General features: G+C 43.0%; 1 protein-coding gene across 14 annotated transcripts in view; it reads left to right on the forward strand.

The window, feature by feature from the left end:
• The window catches only part of LOC111872418 (SH2 domain-containing protein 3C), a 224,133-nt gene that overhangs the window by 136,784 nt on the left and 64,672 nt on the right, over window positions 1–22,677 (forward strand). For all 14 annotated transcript variants that reach the window (XM_023866387.2, XM_033754771.1, XM_033754765.1 and 11 more), the window contains 3 exons: window positions 2,481–2,635; window positions 5,066–5,177; window positions 16,876–16,951. In XM_023866387.2, the coding sequence (XP_023722155.1) occupies window positions 2,534–2,635; window positions 5,066–5,177; window positions 16,876–16,951 (290 nt within the window). In that variant the 5' untranslated portion in view covers window positions 2,481–2,533. The remainder of the gene's footprint in view (window positions 1–2,480; window positions 2,636–5,065; window positions 5,178–16,875; window positions 16,952–22,677) is intronic.

A 22,677-nucleotide genomic window follows, 5' to 3' on the forward strand; every position in this document is an offset into this window, starting at 1 on the left:
CGTTCATGCACGTTTCCGAGACAGCGCTTTCATAACAGACCGTTCCCACGGAAATGAAAGCCAGAACTAGTGTAGTTCACTTGGCAACGAATAGACTAGCTACCGGTGCATAGAACACGAGAAACGAAACCCTTGAAAAAGGTGTCTTCTAGTCCGTCCGACGGTAGAATATGAGAGACCAGACAAACAAAAACAAACTCCGTGGCCTGTAGTCCGCAAGCGAACTATACTGACCGAGCGACCGCCGCTTGTCGGCGAAGTTAGTGCCAGCTTTAGCGGATAGAGGATGTCGCGTCTTGAGCGCAACGTAATCCCCACGGTCGCGAGACCGGAGACCAGACCAAACCAGACCAGACCAGAGCAAAGCGGAAAAGAGAACAGAGACGAACGGAGCGGAAGAAACCAGCTCAGCTAAGAACCAGAAGACGACACACTAGCCAGGTTGTTGCATCGACCAGAAGACGCTATTTCAGAGTGATTTCAATTGCAATTGTAAACAACGTATCCAATAAACAGCTTCATCTAATCTGAAAGCCATTAATTTTTTGTCGCTGTACCAGGAGACGTGACAATATGCTGCTTGAAATTGGGAACAGACGTATACCCTGATAGTCGCATGTTTGCTCTGTAATTGACGGGAATGATCAGGAACCAGCGAAAGAAACACTGCGCAGGCGGAAATACAAATGCCTTTGCCAGTGTCAAGGTCTAAGACAGGACGCGGTATAGGAAGACTGCGAAACAAACCCACCTTTGTCGTCCCTACATATTGCATTTTTATCTCGGCCATGTCAAGGTCGACATTATGATGAAACAGTCTATCAGCAGGCGAGAGAAAGTGTGCTTAAGAGTGTGAACAAACTTTGTTGACAAAAGGTTATCATGCTTTAATGTTTTGTCCCGACAGAAACATTATCAGACTAATTGAACAAAGTAATCAGATTAAAAATACTACTAAATCTGAAAGAGCATAGTTGGTTGAGGCATTATCGGGTTCGAGTCCCGATGAGTTTTTTGTCAATATACCTAACCCTTCCAGCCGCACTGAAGCCCTGGGGTCGACTCAGTCTCTAATAGAAATGAGTACCGGGAATCTTCCTGTGGGGAAAGGGTGGACGGTACGTAAGGCTGACAACCTTACCGCCATCTGTGAGCCGATTGCCTTTACCCCTGAGAATATTCCAAGAATATTCTTGGTACTCATTTCTGTTAGACGCTGAGTCGACCCCAGGGCCATAGTGCGGCTCGAAGGATTAGGTAAGTTGAAAAAAAAATTCCAGTGACCTCATCGGGAATCGAACCCGCGGACTTCCAGCTTGTAGCATAGTGCCTCTACCAACTACACTACCGCGCGCCGTGAAGATAAGCACGTAAGGATAAATTCGGACATAATACGTGTATTTATGTAGTTGATGGTCTCACAGCATTAAATCGTTACATGACATGTAGGGTGATTTAAAGTGTTACACTCTGAACATGACTTTCCATGTTGTGTAGGATATTGATAGGATAAGCGCGAAATGTGATACAGAGCCTTCTGTCCGACTTTCATATACAGGATCGGAGGCTGGATATTAAAGGTAAAGTCATGATTTACTGTGAAATATGGAAGTACAGAATTATTGCAGTGTCAAACCAGAATTTAATACTCCTTAAAAGAGGGCGTCCATATCAATAGGAACCTGCGAACTGTCCTCAGGTGAAGTTGCTTTATGCGATGCTATCCTACAGCGAAGAGTAAAATAACAAAACAGTATATTTTACGGGCATATTTTCCTATGACTGTAACATGTTCATGCAGTATACTTCCCGTTTATCCATTAATTTTAATAAATGAATATTAAATTCAATATCAAATTAACGATGATGTAGCACACAGCAGAAATGACAAGAATTCCTATAAAATTTTTATCGGAAAACCTGAAGGAATGTTCATTTGTTAGACCAAGGCGTAGATGTAGGATAATATTAAAATGGGCCTTAGAAAAATAAGGTCATGTACTGGTTTTATCTTACTCAGTATATAGCCCAATCTCGGGCTGTTATGAGCACACCAATGGAATTTCGGGTTTCATAAAAAGCAGGAAATTTCGTGACCACCTGGCCTACTATTAGCGTTTCAAGAAGGGCCCTCTTTCTTGGAGTCAAGTTAAAGGGTTGTGTTAAACCAAAGTTTTTGTCTGACGCTTCAGTTTGTTTCATGGAACGTTTCTGTAACGTTCGTTGGAACTGTTACTTTGGAATTCTTGTAAATTTATATATATATTTTTTTGTTTCTCTTTGCGTATCTTGGCTATAATGAGAGTTGGAACGTCACCTCTACCTTCAGTTTGATTTGCAAACTTCCTGCGATGAACCTGTTGCAAATACAATATCGGTTACTGATACATTTGAAAACTAAAAATGCTAAAAGAATATCATTGGCTGGTTATTATGTTTTATTCTTGTAATAACTGTACGTTTTTCTTTGTCCTCTTTAGGTATCACTTGGAGCTTCCGGTTCCCGTCTCTGAATTCCTTGTCGCGCCGCAAGATGCCCCTGTCTCCGAAGCCTCATCTTGATGTTCGACAGTGGCTCAACGTCCTGGACCTGGGACAATATGCGAGTGTGTTCGAAAAGTTCGAAGGAGTTGAGGTGAACCATGAACAGACTTTCTTTAACACACCCGGCAATAATAATAATAACAATAATAACCATACTATTGATCCCTATTATCAAAGTACACGTCAATAATGCAACAATATAAAAGACATCAAGAATATGTCACTCACTAAAAATGTTTTTTAATACTTTGTGATCTTAAAATCATTAAAATGTCAATAGGACACTAAAGGTATATTTTATACATTAAAAGTGATTTTCACAATTTCTGGAAAGTGTCTAGTTCTACATATACAGGGTGTTTCACGACTTTAGGGCATAACTGCAGGAGGTGATTTCCTAGGTCTTTGTGATCAAAAAAGTTCATAAACATGTGTCCGATTTTGGACGGTTACGGAGTTATGACCGTTTTAAACTCAGAATAGAAGGTAACGATTACTGACAATAAACGGAACAAAATAATAAACCAGCATAATACATGATACATTTAAAGTATGAATGTAAAGTTAACTTCGTGAAATTACCTTTAATTTGAATTGATTGGTGCTTAAAGCTGATTTTCGAAAATGCCACCGCCGGCCGCAACACAGGCTGCCGCTCGGTTGTGAACCGCGCCGGACATACCAACCCACCCCGCCTTAGGTAGCTCTCAAGTGTCGAGCTAACAAGAACGCTCTGTCTGTTGCTGGCTAAAAATAGCGACCCACCAGCTGACAGACGCGGTTCACACGAGGGCGTGTACGAGAATGGAAATACGGTCTAACTCCGTGACCGTCCACATACGGACACATGTTTATATGAACTTTTTTGATCACAAAGATCTAAGAAATCACCTGCTGCAGTTATGCCCTAAAGTCGTGAAACACCCTGTATATAATAAGGATAATACCTCAATGCAGCGGGATGATGAAATATAAAACATAACATGCTTTCGACTCAGTAATCCGATTCTCTGATTCATTAATTTGCAGATATTAAGGTTTCTCTCTCATTCCGCTAGGAGTCATTTAGTAATGGTCACGTGTACGTGTCTGCTTCAGATCAGTTTGTCCTATTGACAACATGCATAATAACTTTTCTAAAACCAGTTAAGTCGGCTAAAACAAGACAGTGAAATTTACACTATTTAAGAAACTAGAATAAGATCAGTTGTCTGACGAGAACCATAAATATAAGGAGAAAACGCCTAATAACTTTTATGTAGTTCAGTTTCTTAGGGTAGGGTGACACTGAGTCCGCGCGGTACGTCTGCCATTAATTGGCTTATTGTACCAGCCCCGGATGATAGATGATGAGTGTGGAGCAGTCTGTGGAATGAGAATTGGCAGGGGAAACCGAAGCACTCAGAGAAATCCTGCTGCAGTGCCACTTTGTCCACCACAAATCCCACGTGACCTGACCTGAGCTCGAACCAGGGCTGCCGTGGTGGGCCCATCTTTTAGTTAACTCGCATACAATTCCAATGCATATTCCGTAGTTTTGAAATAGTGTTCTGCAGTTCTCTTAGGTGAAACAGTCGCTTGCTTTACATAGATTAACAAGAGAACAGAAGTAAAACAAAATCCACATATCTGTCAACACTCAGAAACATGAAACTCATGTAAGTAATTTGATTTGTCTCATTTTGGTCCGTCACACTACTAATTACAGAGTTGATAATTCTCAGTCCAGTGTGACATACAAGTTTACAACACTTCACTCTTTTTCACCTTACATGTTTCGATTCAAAAGAATCATCATCAGAGGGGTACCGCTACGATCAGGAAACACACTCACATAAGATGTTTAAACCATATGCACTTTAGCTATGAATAATGCTCACTATATAAATTTTGTCTTCCCATGGAGGCTATGTATGAAAAAGTGAACGTCATATCGCGTGCAGTGGAAAATCCTAGTCAGAATACCCAGCAAATACGCTTAAAAGAAACAGCATCATATGTAAGTCTACTCTTAAAGAAGCGCCATCGTGAATGCCTGGGACAAACACCAAAACCAACCGTGATAATAACAAAATTTATATAGTGAGCATTATTCATAGCTTAAGTTCATATGGTTAAAACATCTTATGTGACAGTGTTTCCTGATCGTAGTGGTACCCCTCTGAGGATGATTCTTTTGAATCGAAACATGTAAGGTGAATAAAGACTGAAGTGTTGTAAACTTGTATGTCACACTGGACTGAGAATTATCCACTCTGTCATGTAAGTAATATTTACAAATTCAGTCTATATCTCTCAGTATATACAGGGAGTCTCTATCACAAACATCAACTGATTCTTGCTGTTAGAGACATAACGGTTTTTGGTCTGCGAATCATGAGACCCCCGTAAAGACACTCTGTATGAGAAATGATGAATCTTGAGTAGGTGTTGCATATAGTGACCGCTGTGCTTTTGAGTGGTTAAGAGCAAGTGAGTAGGTATCCAGAATCCTTATAATGTGTGTAATTATGTCATACAGGATCTTCTGACGTTCACGGAGGCGGACATCAAGGACCTGGGCGTGAAGAACTCGGCACACCGGGCTAGAGTGGTCTCCAGCCTTGTGGCACTCCGCACCAAGCAAGGGAAAGGTAGGCTACATGGCTCAAGTTTACCGATCTATCGGATTTCTTTTCACTTTGGTGCGTCAGATATTAGAGCGCATGCGTTCCATTATATTTCCATATCTGATCCAATAACAATGGCTGTTGGTTCAAAGAGAACTCCCGGGGAGCAGCGAAGGAGATTTTAGGAAAGCTTCAGCCCCCACTGAGTTTCTAAGTAGAAGTATCGAAAGCGACGATTGTCTTGTGTTTGAACTGTTAACGAATGCTTTGATTCATAGATTTGATACGTTTTGAATAACATGTTAATCCGACACACAGCAAACTTCTTCGCTTTCTGAATGCATAATTTGGAACATGGTATTGGCTGTTAAAATTGCTACTTGTTACAGCATATAGTCCCTGTGTGATGTTATTGCCGACTCTTATCTCTCTGTGTTGATCTGAATAGTTCATTCAGGCAAATGACGGGACAGTAATTCAAAATGTGCCATAATATACGTCTATTTAGTTGCTGTGAATTAATGAGGCCGCCGACGTGAGTTCGGTTTTAGTCCATGCATTTTACAGGACACATATTTTAAATTTACGGGGTCTCGATACTTCGATCGACAAGAGGCGCGTGCAGGCCAGGCGACGTAACTCCACTGCTTCCCGCGACAACATTAAATATAAGTTTGAATGATACTGTCCTGTGGGATGATGCCGTAGAATCTGGGAGAAGCTTTCCGACGTTCCGGAGGAACGTTGGTAATCAGACTACACGGCGTCACATCCCAGAAAACTGCACCCTTCATAGTCGCCGCGGCTACAGCTTCACATAAAGATGTGCCTTTATTTTACGTGTCTAAAAATGGCGCGTATATTAAAGCAGGTTGCTGTGAAACAACCAGTTACAAAACTTTAGAGAAAAGCCCGTAATATTTCTTACTGTAAACTTACCGATACATCTGTTTTAAGCTACCATCCGGGAAGTATCCGAAAGGAGTGAGTAAAATCGCGAAAATCTCCTCCTTCGTACGCACTAGACTCAATTCAGTATGGGGTGTCATCCACCTAAATAATTTATGGAGCAGAGACCCTGAAGTCTCTCAGCTAGTCAAGGAATTACCCTTCTTTTACGAAACGCGAAGTTTCAGTGCTGTGTTCTAAAGAACCCGCCACTGGTCTTTGTCCCATGCCAGATGAATCCAGTCCGCACCCTCCTATCCTGTTTCTTCAAGATCAGTTTCAATATTCTTTCACTGACGTCATATTCTCGGAAGTGAACACCTTCCTTCCTGTTTTCGGACAGGGTTTTGTATCTTTGTCTCATCTCCAGGTGCTGCATGCTCTTCCCATCTCTTCATTTGATCACCCTAATTGTATGGTGAACTGAAAGACTGTGAAGCTTATCGTTATGTAATTTTCTTCGCCCTCCTGTTACTTAATCCATCTTTGGTTTAAGTATTTTCCTCAGCACACACTCTCAAACGCAGTCTGTATTTTCCCCTACATCTTTGGAACCGTGTGTCACACCCATGCAAGATAACTTCCTAAATTACGGTTTAATCTGTATATTCACGGATAGGAGACGGGCATACAACTGATTCTGAATGTTAGCAAGCATTTTCCGAATTTAATCTCTATGAAATTTGAGGTGCTCTTAGTTCCTGGTTACATACTGGGAAATGGTATAAGTCGTTTTGCATTTCTACGATCCCCCGAGGCAAGAAGACAGGATACTAATATGATTCATGCAGACACAACTCTCTCAGACCCTAAATATCTTTCAGTGTCAGTTTCGTTTTTCTGTTTTCCCATTTATTCTTTAAGGCAACTCCATACATTTGTCCATACAGAAAACAGAATTAAACATATGTAAGATTTGAGGTTTTCACGGCAGTGACTATGAAGGAAGCAATCTTCTGGGTTGTGGCACCGTGTAGATGTGATGTTAACCGACGTTTCGGAGGAACGTGTCTCCATCTTCAGGGTAGAAGGAAAAATAAGAAAATCCGCAAGCGAAGGGACCGTGAGAACCGGTAAAAGCAGACTGCAGTCCCTTCGCTTGCGGATTATCTTATTTTTCCTTCTACCCTGAAGATGGAGGCGATACGTTCATCCGAAAGGTCAGTTAACACCACAGCTACACGGTGCCACATCCCAGAAGACTGCTTTCTTCAGAACTAAACATAGTTTTTAAGTCTGTCCGTCTGTATTGTTGCAACTTCCTGCTCTTTCCTCATTGTGACAAGCTCTCCATTAGCAGAGGGACGGAGGCAGACTTGGTATGTTAGGGGTTGTTAAAAAGACTGGGAAGGGATGAGTTGTAACGGGGAGAGTATGCGTGAAGGGTAAATAAATGTGAGATTCGTCGAGAAACATATAAAAAGAGTTACAAACGGCGTGTGGTGATAACAGCAACTGTGTGACTCATTTCCTGGGAATGAAGCTCAAAATGTGCGGGCATTATGCTCGAAAACACTGATGATTCTGAGCTGTGATACATTACAGTGTTTGTGTTTTCTCATCAGTATAAAATCTTATCACTTCTTGGAGATTTCAAAGACAATTCAATAATATTATTTTCTATGTAAGATTTGAGGCTTTCACGGCGGTGACTATGAAGAATGCAGTCTTCTGGGACCAGCCTGCTTTTACCGGTTCTCACGGTCTCTTCGCTTGCGGATTTCTTATATTTTTTCTTCTACCCTGAAGATGGAGGCGATACGTTCCTCCGAAACGTCGGTTAACACCACATATACACGGTGCCAAATCCCAGAAGACTGCTTTCTTCATATTATTTTCTGATAAATTTCCCCCGGAATAATGTGTCAGAGATTCATCACAAAAAGGTTCATTATATGCGCCTCTAGTGAAACTTCTTAAAAAAAAGTTATGTTATGAATGTCCATATCGCAGATTATACGTAAGTTACAGCCAGTTTTCCCTTCTTACCGAAAAAAAGAAGGCAAATCGTGTCGTGCTCTAATTATTATTTGCTCATCTTTTAAGAGTAGACCGATTTTAATAAAATTGGTATGGAAATTGTGCCACTGGAGGTTACCTTAACTCGGACTTATTAGTGATCCACACTTAATGACAACATGGTGGACGCACGAATTTGTAAGGTAGGAGCGAGTTTACTGTTATTTGATATCTAGTTATATCCGGCAAGTTTTGAATTAAATTAAGAATTCCTCCGCAAAAGAAAGTAACATAGTGACAACTGCAGTAACAGTCCGTGAAGTACAGTAGCAGGCAGTAAAAGAATTCTGCCCCGAGTAGGATTCGACCCTGACTACATAAGCACGAGCCCAGCACGCTAACACAGTTAACTAATTTTCACTTTATTGTCGAATTACAATCAGGAGCCGGGATAGCGCAGTCGGTATAGCAACTGGCTACAGGCTGGACGACCGAGGGGTCAGCGTTCAAGTCCTAGTAGGGTCAATAATTTTCTCCATGTCGCCCAGACCGGCTCAGGAGTCCACCCAGCCCCTTATCCAGTGGCTACAAGGGACACATTTTCCGGGGGTAAAACGGCAGGCGCGTGGAGCTGACCACTCACCTCCAGCTAGAGCCGAGGTCAAGAAAACGTGGATCTATACAGCCACTCCCCCATACGTCTTCATGGCATAGTGCTTAATTATTTAAGTACAGGGACAAATTCTACTTCCGCTTGGGGCACTGTTATTTACAGCGTGTTGCGGTTTATGTGCTAATTGATCAATTTTTAATTATTTTTCATCTATTAATTGGATGAAATATTAATATTTCCCAATTTCTAACCTCACAAGGCATAATTCAGCTGAAATAAAATAGGCGTGTTGGTAATTTTGATCTCTGTTTTGGACGGTTTAGGATGTCTTTAAATTTTCTTTTTTGTTTTCTCCTTGAAATTGTTTTATTTTGAACAGTCTGAAAACATTCCGGGATAGATGACTTCTTGACTGGGATAAACCAAAGGGCCTGATTTGTAAAGTCTGAATAACCATTTTGAAAATTATTTCCAGTGATGTTTCCAAGCAAGGCAGAAACATTAGAAAGTGAAAAGGCGGGTATGTGCTTTGGTGGTGAACACAGTAAAGATTCGTGACAATACAGCAACTAAAAGTTCGTTACAGTATTGTTTTATTTTTAATGGACAGCCGTTTATTTGTTATACCTTGTGTTATTGGTTCGTTTCTTATTTGTGTATCCTGTATTTCTCACAATCGGCCTTGACAAATTAAAAGAGGTCTGCAGTGGCATCGAATGGAATCGAATAGAGGATCACGCACAACTGGAACCGGATGATATCCCTTATTTGGTCTTGGAGCAACTCAGCTACGGCCATCCGGTTCTCTCTATCCATCACATCAAAAACTAAACACAGACCCATGCTGTGACGACAACAGGACACACAGTAAGAAAAATAGACCTACTATAAAACACATAATATCATCATCAGCAGCACAACGTGACAATACACTTTTAGTACTAGATGCAACGGAAATGACGTCATTCTTTAGCACGTAGTGACGTGCGTGAGGGTGGGAAGCTCCGGGTTCTTTAATGACAACAGGAACACATGTCGGGAAGGTATCGAATTACATGCCGGCCTCATTCAGAACTTCTCATTACATAGTTCTGCCAGTATGGAACACTAACAGAACTTTGGTGATTACAGCGATACCATGCAGTCTCTCTATACGTAGACTGGCTGAAGCTGGAGGGAGTAGGATCTTAGGTCGGGAACTTTGAGGCCAGGCGATGTTAGTCCCTTCATACTCACCGCCATGATGCACAGACCTACACAAAGTGCAGTCGTGGGCGCTGCCAGATTTTCTGAGAAGTAGAGGGTCTAGAACGGGGTCCACTCAGCCTCGTGAGGATAACTGTGGAGCTATTTTGAGGCAGTAGCGGCTCTGGTCTAGAAAACCGAGATTAACGGCCTTGGGGAGCCATTGCGCTGACCACGCGACACCCTCTATCCGCTAAAGTTGGCACTAACTTCGCCGACAAGCGGCGGACACTCGGTCGGTATAGTTCGCTCGCGGACTACAAGCCACGGAGATTTTTTTTTGTTACGTATAGTTATAACACTGACAGTATGAAACATATAAGTCGGCATGCGTTTATTGACAAGATTATATGGACGATATTGGGAATGTATATTCATGTTTGTGGTTTATTTAACGACGCACTCAGTAGCTCGTACATCGTCGAATGGTGATAGAATCAGGGAATAACGAACTGGAAAGGATGTAGAATGCAGCGCTCCTGGCTTAATTTAAGGCACTAATTCCAAGATTTTGTTTGAGGGACTAGAGTCGTCGCAACCAGGACAGTTGGTCCGTGGGCCCAGATTTGGCCCAGGGTCTCCGAAGTAGGAATGCAGATCACTCGGCCGCGACAGTCTTTCTCCCCTTGCTGACATAGCGGTAGAAGCCCATGCCTGTAAGACGATGTTAATTCGGCCATAGCTTGGCTAAGCACAGACATCTGAGCAAGGGGAACCGAATTCTCCCGGATATGACACGATATTCTCTCGTGACCCTCTTCACGCTCATCCCAAGATGATTGATTGCGAATGCGTCACGGTGAGTTGGTTCTTTGAAGCAGCTTTGGGTAAGAATCTTAACTGGGAGCGAACTATCGTAGTCTTCCTCAGTCCCTGGATATTATCATGAAGTGAACAACGGCCACCTTCCATGTTTGTTACCATTTATTTGCATATAATTATTACTCTATTTAATTCATTTTTATTAGCCTGTTTTCCTGATTTTGACAAAATAGAAGTAGACGTAAGTGATCACCACGCTGTCTGTGTAACCCCCCCCCCATTAACTTTTGAATGACTGAACCTATTTTTATGAAGCTTGGTGTGTATACCATGGCACCTGAGCCCATCAGAACGGTGTACTTCATACATCCCTCCCATCAGTCTGTCTATGTGTATCCCCTATCATTGCTAGGCAACGGCTCGGTAAAAATTTACCTCTGCAACGAGGAATTGTAGAAGGCGTCGTTTTCTGTGTGATTCGCGTCGTAGCCAAGGAAAATAGGCGATTAGTTTTCCCCAGGATGTTTTGTTTATTGTTTGTGTAAGGACTCTGTACGCCATCAGGACAAATGGTGCGATGATTATGCGTATTGAATAATGAAAACGAGGAAGGATGTGGAAGAAAGATGTCCTGGCCTAATTTCAGCTAATATCTCGATAAATGAATTGGGAGGGGGACGATAACCTCGAAACCCCTCAGTCATGACAGCCGCTCTTCGGGCCGAGATTTGTGGCTGGAACCTCTCGAATAAGTTAAGAAACAGGAATTCTACCCCCTCGATCGTGAATTTTCGTCCATTATCTATTTAAACAAACAAAAAGACTCCGTGGCCTATTGTACGCAAGCGAACTATACCGACCGAGCGACCGCCGCTTGTCGGCGAAGTTAGTGCCAACTTTTGCGGATAGAGAGGGTGTCGCATGGTCAGCGCAACGCATCCCCACAGCCGTTAATCTCGGTTTCTAGACCGGAGCCGCTATTTCATTGAAATAGCTCCTCAGTTATCCTCACGAGGCCGAGCGGACCCCGTTCCAGACCCACTACTTCTCAGAAAATCTGGTAGCGCCGGGAATCGAACCCGGGACCTCTAGATCTGTAACCAGGAACTCTGCCCACTAGACCACAGAGGCGGTCATCTATTTAAACAGATTTTCTAAATAAACGCTGAAGTTAATCTACGAATCAGCCCTTATGTTTAAATGCGTAGGTTGATATGCCATGTTAAATGCCTTAATGTTAAGTGCTGCGTAAGATAACGCGACCATTCACAGGCAGTTCCTTGGGATCCCAGTTTACAACAAAAAGCATACACATGCTTGCATAAAGATACATTTCATTCCAGTCCTATTTATAGACTAACAGCCAGATGTGCATATAGTACATGCCTGTTGAAGCCAGACGATAAATTAATCACTTTTCCAATAAGTATTCAACTTGCCTAGCATATGTCCTGTCATTCATTTACACGTCAGTGCTGCAAAGAGGTGTGATGGAATCTTGTCTACTAAAAGGAACCGGACGGTTTTTTCAAAATAGGCAGGGCGATGGATAATGTCCGAAAACATATTCCATTGTCACAAACGTTTAGATGTTATTATGTCATGTTACGTTCGACAAATTTAGCTCTGAGCAAAATAAATACTGTATTTGAAATTCTACGAATACTACTACACTCTTAACGTTAAAATTTATATTAAAACGCATAGTTTCGGAAGCTGCTTATGCTTCCATCTTCAAATCAATGGCCAGATCTTTCAAAGAGGTCTTCCAGATTAGATTACGTTCTTGTTAAAGCTCGCATACGCTGTTTATTTATTTATTTATTTACTGGTCTGCGTGCTGTTCAGCGAGAAAAAGTGGCACAAATTCTGAGGAATTATATTAATATTTTACGTGTATATGCCAAACTCTGCAGCCTGTCTAGACCGAAGCAAATTACTTTGGAGGTTTGGAACTCTACGGGACGCGCTTTGCCGCAGACAAGTGTCTCCACAAGAGTTCCGTATGCTTAACTTGTGTCCATACATACCGACCTACCTTTTGTGATATATCACAGCACATCAAGAGAACAGTAGTTAGTTATTTAGAGAGGGTGGGTTTCCCCATGCACCGCGACCAGTTTCATCTATTGTGCTTCCCTCTATGACATTCCACCAGTCTCTTTACCCTACCGATAAATGGTGCGTACCACAGTCCCGCCGAGCAAGCGAGTTCGGCCACTTGCTTAGCGGTGTCTATAATGCTTCCCCCATCTATCGGAGGCCTTAGAGACTATTGTTGGGCGGGAAACGTCCTGGAATTTGGCTCAGTGATCCCCTTTGGGGATATGAGAACAGTAACTAGTTTCCTGTTGAGACAGCGGAGCCTGCTGAATCCTATACAGTGTAGTTTGTTAAAGGTTTGTGTTGTGGCTAGCGCTCTTGAGCCTAGATGCGCACTCACTTTTCGATGGTCGGGTGTGGCACAGTACTTATACTGTACAAGAACTACACGCATGTCTATCTATCTAAAATTCGCTTAGTGGGGGGGTGGAGTCCAGCTTGGTCCACTCGGCACGGCGGCCACTGATTGGCCTATTGTACCTTCCCTGGGTGATTATGATGGAGAATTTGGTGGAATGAAGATTGGCAGGGGAAACCGAAGTACTCGGAGAAAACTCGCCCCAGCGCCACTTTGTACACCACAAATCCCACTTAACGAGACCTGGGATCGAACCCGGATCGCCGCGGTGGGAAGCCAGTGACTAACCGCTTGAGCTATGGCGCGGCCTCATCTATCTATCTATCTGTCTATGGCTCTGCAGCTCTTTGTTGAACATTAGCCGCTTTTTCATTTCCTTAATTCTATACACAGACGGTAGGACTTTTTGGACGGGGGATCAGCCCGTCGCAAGGCCGATACCTGCACACAGTACAACACAAACACAGAATTAAACGCACACAGACATCCATTGCCTGAGTGGGACTCGAACCCTCAATCCCAGTGTTCGAGCGAGCGAAGACAGTCCGTGCCTTAGACCGCGCGGCCTCTGTGACCGGCTACAGGAACTATGTGGTGATTCATGTTTACTGCGCACCTTCATATGCGGGCTGTTGCCACAGGGCTGTACCCAAAAGAGGCAAGATATCCGTGTTCGGGAGCGTCAGGTCTGCAACAGTGGGCGGAACGTAGCCAATGTTTGCATCAGTATCTCCAGGCAAACGGCCGAGATAGTATCTGGGAGGTTTCAAAATTATTTTTGTTTTCGTTCCTACAGATTATTGTTTTAGACGGCTAATATTTTTCTATATATTAAAGAACTTCCCCCCATTTCCTGCACGATATGCGAATATTAATATCGATTTATTATAACCGACCTTTATTATACACGGATATTCGCCAAGTTATATATTATCAATATTTCGCCATAATTCTGATTCACATTACGGACAGAATACTGACTATTCTGACCGTCTCTGTGGTCTAGTGGTCAGAGTTCCTGGCTAAAGATCCACAGGTCCCGGGTTCGGTTCCCGGCTCTACCAGAGATTCTGAGAAGAAGTGGGTCTGGAAATAGCGGCTCCGGTCCAGAAAACCTAAATTAATGGCCGTGGGGATTCGTTGCTCCGACCACGCGACACCCTCTATCCGCAAAAGTTGGTACTAACTTCGCAGACAAGCGGCGGTGGCTCGGTCGGTATATTTCGCTTGCGCTGGGGTTTCTCAGCGTTTTTAGGCAACCATGGAAACCTCCTACCAACTTCTATCCACTCACTGTTCTGAGTCATCGCACAATTTCTTATTCGGTGCATTGTAGCCGATGCAGTTGGAAAAACGTCGCGAAATCTACGAATCGGGAATCACCATTAGTGACTCCCTTCTCACCTCCACTACACAGCATCGTGAAATAACCCAAGTATAAAAAATGGTTGGTTTTGCGAGTCAAGAACAGGTGTCAACTGTGTTGGTCAGTAGCACATTTCAGACCTGCTGAATTGGTTTGGCTAAGTACGAAACTGTCATTCATAGCACAAGAGGTTGTATTCAAAACTGGCATAGAAGTCTGCGGAAATGCCCTAAAATTACAGGGCCTGAAACTCTGAAGTGTGGAAGTTTGAGGGGGAAACTCCGTAATTCCTAATCTCAGGCTCCAACAACATTCTCTAAACGTCGCAAAAATTATGTCTATCTCGAAACTTCTGACGGTAGAATTTTTGTCGTTTGTTTTCATCCTCCATACGAATGATGTGAAAGATTCATAAACGCGAAATGTCGGAGGCGTTGCCATTTTGGTGTTTTACAAGCTAATATCAGTGCTGAACTCTATCGAAGGAACGGGTAATCGTGCCTGCATTGACGGTAATGCTGATCGGCAGTGATGGCTCAGTCAGTAAAAGAAATATAAGTGGATAGATACGAGAGCGGACAGCCGCTAGACGTAATGGAATGCTTCTGCGTTAGAATAGACCAGTGACGTACGAGGTTCACTAATTTTCTCCGAGGAGAACAGCTTTTTTAAGAAGTTAGACTCTCAGCTAATCAAGGAATTCGCCGTCTCTTAATGAAACCGAAGGTTTACAAAAGCCCGCGACTGATATCTATTTTGCATCAGTTGAACGCTGCCGTATCATGCCCCAGCAAGATCCATTTTAAAATTATCCTGACGACACCTATATATCTCCAGTGGTCTCTTCCCTTTAGACTGCCGTTCGAAAATGTTAATGCGCATTTATGTTTTCCTATGCAAGCTACATGCCTCGCCCATAGCATCCTTCAACTGATCGTCCAAATAATATCTGTCGAAGAGTTCTTCAGTATACAGTTTTGCGCAGCCCCTCTCACTTCCTTATTCTCCGGGAGGGTTTATCGATGATCCCTTAAAGTGTTTGATCTGTTTTATTTATGGTTTGTTTAAAGATGCTGCAAGCTCTTACTATCGGGCGTCGAATTATATGATGATTGATGACTCGGAGATGATACGGAAAGATGTAGTCGCGGCCGAAAGGATTATACCGTTATTTGCTTGGAGGGACTGAACAAAAACCACGCAGAATCCCAGTATACCGGTTTCAGAACCGACATGTAAACCCGAGACTTCCCAAATACGAAGCAGGGACGTTCGGTGGCCGCCTTTACCGCTCTCCACATTGCGCAAAGCGAGGTAAAGGTAATGTTGTCCGTATGCTTAACTAATTAAGCATTAAGCCATGAAGACGTATGGGGGAATGGATGTGTAGATCCACATTTTCTTGACCTCGGCACTAGTTGGAGGTGAGTGGTCAGGTTGACGCCCCGGCCGCTTTTCCCTCGGTGAAACATCTTCCGGTATCCATTGGATAGGGGGCCTTGTGGACCCAAGAGCCAGTCTAGACGACATGGAGAAGAGAAAATTTTTGACCCTACCGGGACTTGAACTCCGACCCCTTGGTCGTCCAGCCAGTAACCAGTCTCCATACCGACTGAGCTATCCCGGCTACTACGTAAAGCAAGATTCGCCCGCCCATCCATCATCTGCGGTACAGTAACTTTCACAAATAATGAAGCACCTGAATTTATTTCATGCGAAAATTTGTACTTGGTATGCTGTTAGTAATGATGACGGCAGTTGTTCTAAGGCTGCCTAATGACATCAGCTACACAGTGTACCGTGGAATCCAAAAGGGATCGTTATGTGTGATTCGGGAAGGAAACAATATAGCAGCACATATTTGGAGAGTCTGAGGAGATCCTCGAAAGTGTCACCCGAATAAAGCGATTCCGGCTGGAATTAGATTTCGTAGCGTAGTTGGTTGAGGCACTGTGCTACAAGCCGGAAGGTCGCGGGTTCAAGTCCCGATGAGGTCATTGATTTTTTTTTCAGTTGACCTAATCCTTCCAGCCGCAATGTGACCCTGGGGTCGACACAACCTCCAACAGAAATAAGTACCAGTAATCTTCATGGGGGGTAAAGGGCGGCCGGCGCGTAAGGCTGACAGCTTACTGCCCTCTGTGAGCCAATTGTCTAGAAAATATGGGAGCCTCAACATCTCACAGCCCCATGGGCCTCCACGGCCTGGTACAGGGATAGCTTCACTTTTTCACTTCACCCAGACGTTCGGCAAACACTCCTGAAAGTAGCTGTTATCGGACAGGTGTTACCGTAGTAACAGGTAAGTATTTTTACTTTAGAGCATTCTAAATGTTAAGTAACCTTCTGCTTATGTCTGTTGTTTCAGTTAATAAGAAACTGGAGAAATCCCAGCGCCACAGTGTCGCCGTGGACAGTGGAAGACTGGTGACTCAGAATGGAAAGTAAGTTTGAAAAGTTCTTAATCACATTAGAGAACATTATCTTTGTGTTTTTTATGTACTGAGGTCATTGAATTTCTCAGTTGACCTAATCCTTCCAGCCGTAATGTGACCCCGGGGTCGACAAACCTCCAACAGAAATAAGTACCAGTAATTTTCCTGGGGAGTAAAGGGCGGCCGGCGCGTAAGGCTGACAGCTTACTGCCCTCTGTGAGCCGATTGCCTAGAAAATGTGGGAGCCTAGACGTCTCACAACCCTATGGGCCTCCACGGCCTGTTACAGGGATTGCTTTACCTTAAGTTACATTTCAAAGGGAAATCTATCTATGGCTCTACAGCCGTTATGGACCTTGGTCGCTTTTTCAGTGTATTAATCCATACATAGTCAGTAGGACTCCTTGGGCGGGGATCAGCCCGTCTCAAGGCCGCTACCTACACAGAATAAACGCACACAGACATCCATGCCCCGAGTGGGATTCAATCCCACGATCCCAGTGTTCGACAGAGCGAAGACATTTCATGACTTAGACCCTGCGGCCACTGTGATCGGCCCTGGATGTTAATGTATACTATAAATTTGTGTAACATTAGGGTGTGCTGCTCTGTTAATTTATGCTGCTTCATGATATTAGCTGGGCTTAATTAATTATTCAGAACTACTGAGCTTAAGTCTAGAAATGCGGGCTGGATATAGGGAACAATAAATGTGTATGTAAATTCAGTCAGGAAACCCCCTAGAAAACAGCACCACTTACACTTAACGAAGAAACAGACGAATCAGTATGAGGGGTGTAACCATCTCAGAGCCAACAATTTGCAGAATTATACTTGACAAATTATTTAACGCTGAACTTAGCAACCTTGACGAGTGTCATTCTACTCAGTGAAGGTTTATTTCAATAGCTCAGTTTATGTAGTGTCTAATGATAGGATGTTTATTGAATAGTGAATACCAAAGGATGTGTAATGAAACGGCTGTGGCCTAATATGGCGTTATAACAGTGCGTTTGCCTGAAAGAAACCCACTACAAACCTTACTCAGGTTAGCAAGTCTCCGGACCAAGGTTTAATCTCTCTGAACCTCCGGGATATGAAGCAGGAACGCTAACCACTCTACAGAGATGATCCGTCATTGGTTTTATTGAATTATGTCCATTTGAATAAAATGGTAACAAATTTTATACATGTGAATTATTTGAATACAGTGTGCGCATTACACACATGACCTTCAGATGACACAGTCATGTCGAAACATAGCGTTCTCCTAATAATTTAACAATAATCATTGATGCATAGGTGGGAAGTAAATAGCCTACTAGTTTGTAATGACAAAGGACTTCCTCCAGGTCCCGCGAATGATCAATTTTCTTTGGGTATTCTGATGCAAATTTCAAGTATTTCTCGCCCACAGAGATTCATGGCAGTTCCATTAGAACCGCATAACCGCGGATGCACTGGCTCTGAGGAGGATGTGTGATGCTGTGCTCATTAAGCAGGTGTTCCTATCACATATAGAACCCGAAGGTGTAAAATATAACTTGGCATGAGATTTTACAGCTGTAAATGACGCCGACGCAAAGCGGTTTGCAGATCTGCCTCTCGTGATGTTTAGTAGTGCGTGGTAAATTTATAGGTTGGTGGAATGAATGTTAGAGGCGGCGTGATAAAAAGTACAAGAGTAAAGGTATCCCAGTAACAGGCATGGAGGCCCATAGGGTTGCGAGATGTTGAGGTTCCCACATTTTCTAGACAATCGGCTCATAGATGGCAGCAAGGTTGTCAGCTTTATGCGCCGGCCGCCCTTTACCCCCAAGAATGTTCCTGGTACTCATTTATGTTAGAGGCTGAGTCGACCTCAGGGCACAGGCGGCGGCGGGGTACCTCTGTGTAACTTAACCCATGAAATTTCATTAGAAAGAAACGGGGCTCAAATTCGGAATTCTGCTTTGTGAGGATCTTTTTTTGTGTGTTATTTTACTAAGTTGTATGTATAACTCAGTTTATGGCCCATGTCGTGTGGTTTTTATGCAAAATCACTTACATTTAAGTATTAACTCATATGACAGCATGTTTTTCGTCGAGTAGTTTAACCATCTTCAAGTACCTACAAGCATTGTCCATGAGTTGGTACACTGACAGATTTAACAGTCCGTTATTATTCACTGAACTGTCAAGCTTAACTGTTTGAAACTGGAAACTGGAAATGCAAGCTCTGATACATTAATACGAGATTAATACCAGTTAAAGAAATTGGTTCCTTTCGCTGTTTTTTGTTTTTCGGTGCTTGGTGCAGTTGTTTTGTAGGCTCTCTTCTTGTGTTTGTTTGGTGTGGTACTGATTGGTAAAATAGACCGAGAATACCCATTCTGGAACCACTTATCAATCAACACCACACCACATAGCTTGGATTTTAACCTCCAGTTTTAAACAGTTAAAACTTCAACGAATAATGGATTGTGAAGTCTAGCAGTGTGCCGGCTTATGTACAATATAATATGGTACATGATGATGGGTATATATCGCAAAACATGTTCATATATGTAAGTGAGGTGTGCGTGACGACACTGCCTGGGACAAGAACTAAATGTTTCGAACAAGCAGACTGCTTGTACCGGTTCTCACGGTCTCATGCGGATTTCTTATTTTTCCTTCAACCCTGAAGATGGAGGCGATACGTTCCTCCGAAACGTCGGTTAACACCACATCTACACGTTGCTTTCTTCATAGTCACCGCCGTGAAAGCCTCAAATCTTACAGTTATTATTTTGTTCGAATAGATAAATTCTCCGCGTCTTGTGTAAGTAATCTATTATTGAAACGTAGCATGAAGTCTACATAATTTTAAAGTTTTCTTGGTCACGATTCGAAGTTACTGCCGCTGACTCTACAGTGGGATAGCTGAAACTCACATCCAAGCAGTAGGGTTCACAATACTTTGATCAATTTATGAGCTGGCTGTACCAAGCAGCATAGCAGTCAGTTGAAATTTACGTTTACGGCACTGTCCCGATGCTTAATCAGATTTCTTTCTGACGCACTTCCTAATTTACTTAGCTTCTCTTCTTTACCCTAGTTCTTAGAATACAGTGTATAGAAAGCGAAGTTCTTACAGGAGGCACGCGGTAGCGTAGCTGGTTGAGGTACTATGCTACAAGCCGGAAGGTCGCAGTTTCGAGTCCCGATGAGGTGGATTTTCTTCAACTGACCTAATCCTTCCAGCTGCACTATGGCCCTGGGGGTCGACTGAGCCTCTTACAGAAATGAGTACCAGGAATCTTCCTGGGAGTAAAGGGCGGCCGGTGAATAAGGCTGACAAACTCATCGCCATCTGTTAGCCGATTGTCTAAAGAAAATGTGGGAGCCTCGACGTCTCAGAAACCTATGGACCTTCAGGTCCTGTTGCAGGGAAACTAACTTTAATTACGAGGTTCTCCAGTTCTGTCCTGTGGGATATAACCCAGTACAGTCCAGTGAATGCCGGTCAGCGTTTCGGAGGAACCGAAACCCGATTGACTTTCAAAGGACTGTACTGGCATATACAAATAGAATTTCAGAGCACATGAATTACCACGTCTCGTTATAAGGTTATCAGACAATGAAACTGCACTTTTCGGTATGGAAGTATGTTCCTGCTGTCAACAAAATCCGACCACCAGGATGCGGCTGACCTGTGTAATACAGACCCGTGTATTGAGAGATAGAGATGTTGTTGGATTACACTTTCATAGTTTTTTCTTTCTTTCTCTATTTTTTCATTGGCGCTACAGCCCCAGTAGGCCTAGGCCTACCTCCATGAACTTCTCCGTTCACTTCGGTTTTTCTAGATCTTACACATTCGGTAGGACTCCTTGGGCGGGTGATCAGCTCGTCGCAAGGCCTCTACCTGTACACAAACACAGAAAAACGCACACACACAAACTAAACATCCATGCCCTGACTGGGATTCGAACCAACGATCCCGGTTTCCAAGCGTGTAAATTATGTCTTATGATGTGTTCTACTCTTGTGGATCCAACGATACAACATAAGACATAATATATGCACAACATCAGAAACATAAGAAGAACGACCCCCATGTGAATGATCAATACACACGAATTTAAAAATATGACGTAGGAGATAATAGGTTTTAACAAGTTTTAAATACATAAACTTTATTATTATGTAAGGACGTATACAGATTTAATATTATTTGTAAATGGACATATAAAGGCAAGCAGTGAAATGGTTGACGGATCGATACACCTGAAGATGGCAGCATACTGCCGAAACATGTAGTGCAGAAGTGGTAGATGGGATTGTATGCACTTGAAGACTGTTAATATATACACATTATGAATAATAGTGATAATATTTAATTAATGTTTCCCATGGCGCTGAATACTTAATTTCTTCGTTCTGTTCCCCCTTTTTTTAAAATGAAATTCTCATAGTGGGGGGTGGAGTCCAACTGGGTCCACTCGGCACGGCGGCCACAGATTGGCCTATTGTAGCCTGCCCCGGGTGATTATGATGATGGAGATTTTGATCGAATTAAGATTGACAGGGGAAACCGAAGTACTCGGAGAAAACCCGCCCCAGCAGCACTTTGTTCACTACAAATCCCACTTGACCAGACCCGGGATCGAACCCGGGCCGCCGCGGTGGGAAGCCAGCGACTAACCGCTTGAGCTATGACGCGACCCTTCTATTACCCTTACTTCGCTTCATAAAGAATGCGGCAACAGACTGTCATTGTAGACACATTTCAGATCAGTAAGCATTCTATTATAATATGCAGCATTACACAAACCACCCCTATATGATTCCCCTCTGTCTTCCACCACGAAATATCTCGACCTAAATACCCATGTTTCCCATGCCTCCCCAAGAAAAACACCTGTTTCACACATATACTCAGTCTCATTTTCTAATCGAATATTTCGACATCCTGTCAACATCGCTATTAGCCTCAAAATAAATGACGTTATCAACATTGTAACAATAGTCATCAATTACGTTGAGGGTCGGAAACCAGCTGAGACTCTCGTGTATCCTTCTTTGGAGGGGACAATTTATTCAGTAATTTTAACGAACAGCTGCAGACGTAGTGCTAGAAGCATCACAACTCTGTAGTTGGAGTCAGTAAATCAGCGGCCGTTGCCACAATTGCAGACACCCAGCAAAAATAAAAGCTGTATATCGATATAATGGGAGCTTTCAGAAAGATTCACATAAACGTGGACCGTATACTTGGAGAAGTGCGAAGTGAATAAAACGCCAGTTTCAGGTTACAGTTTAAAGTATGCCTCCGAAAGTTTTCACAACCAGAGACCATCAGGGTGACCTGTGCGTAGTTGGAGGATATGAACTGAATTCATCTGGGCCAGTTTCGGACCCTATCGACTTTCAGGGTTCCGAAAAAGGTGAGTGACCTCTATATCTTCTGGGCAGCCATCATTGTCTCAGGGTCTCAGTTCATGGGGTTGGTTTTCCATGGTGCTATGTATGTGTGAAACGCAGAAGGCAGGAAATGTGCCGTTTTTTTCATCGCGTTATTTGGTTATGTTTATAAATCTGAACTTCAAAGTAATTTTTGAAACGGTGTATGATTTGTATGCATTTTATAATAATGCGTTTGATTCTCGAGGATAGCAGCTATATATATCTAAATTGGTTCCCTGATGTCTGCCTGAATGTAAGTGCTATTGGTCTATCTCATAGGTCTAAAGCTATAGTCAGGATTCCAG

This window comes from Cryptotermes secundus, unplaced genomic scaffold, assembly GCF_002891405.2.
Source record: "Cryptotermes secundus unplaced genomic scaffold, Csec_1.0 scaffold962, whole genome shotgun sequence".
NCBI lineage: Eukaryota > Metazoa > Arthropoda > Insecta > Blattodea > Kalotermitidae > Cryptotermes > Cryptotermes secundus.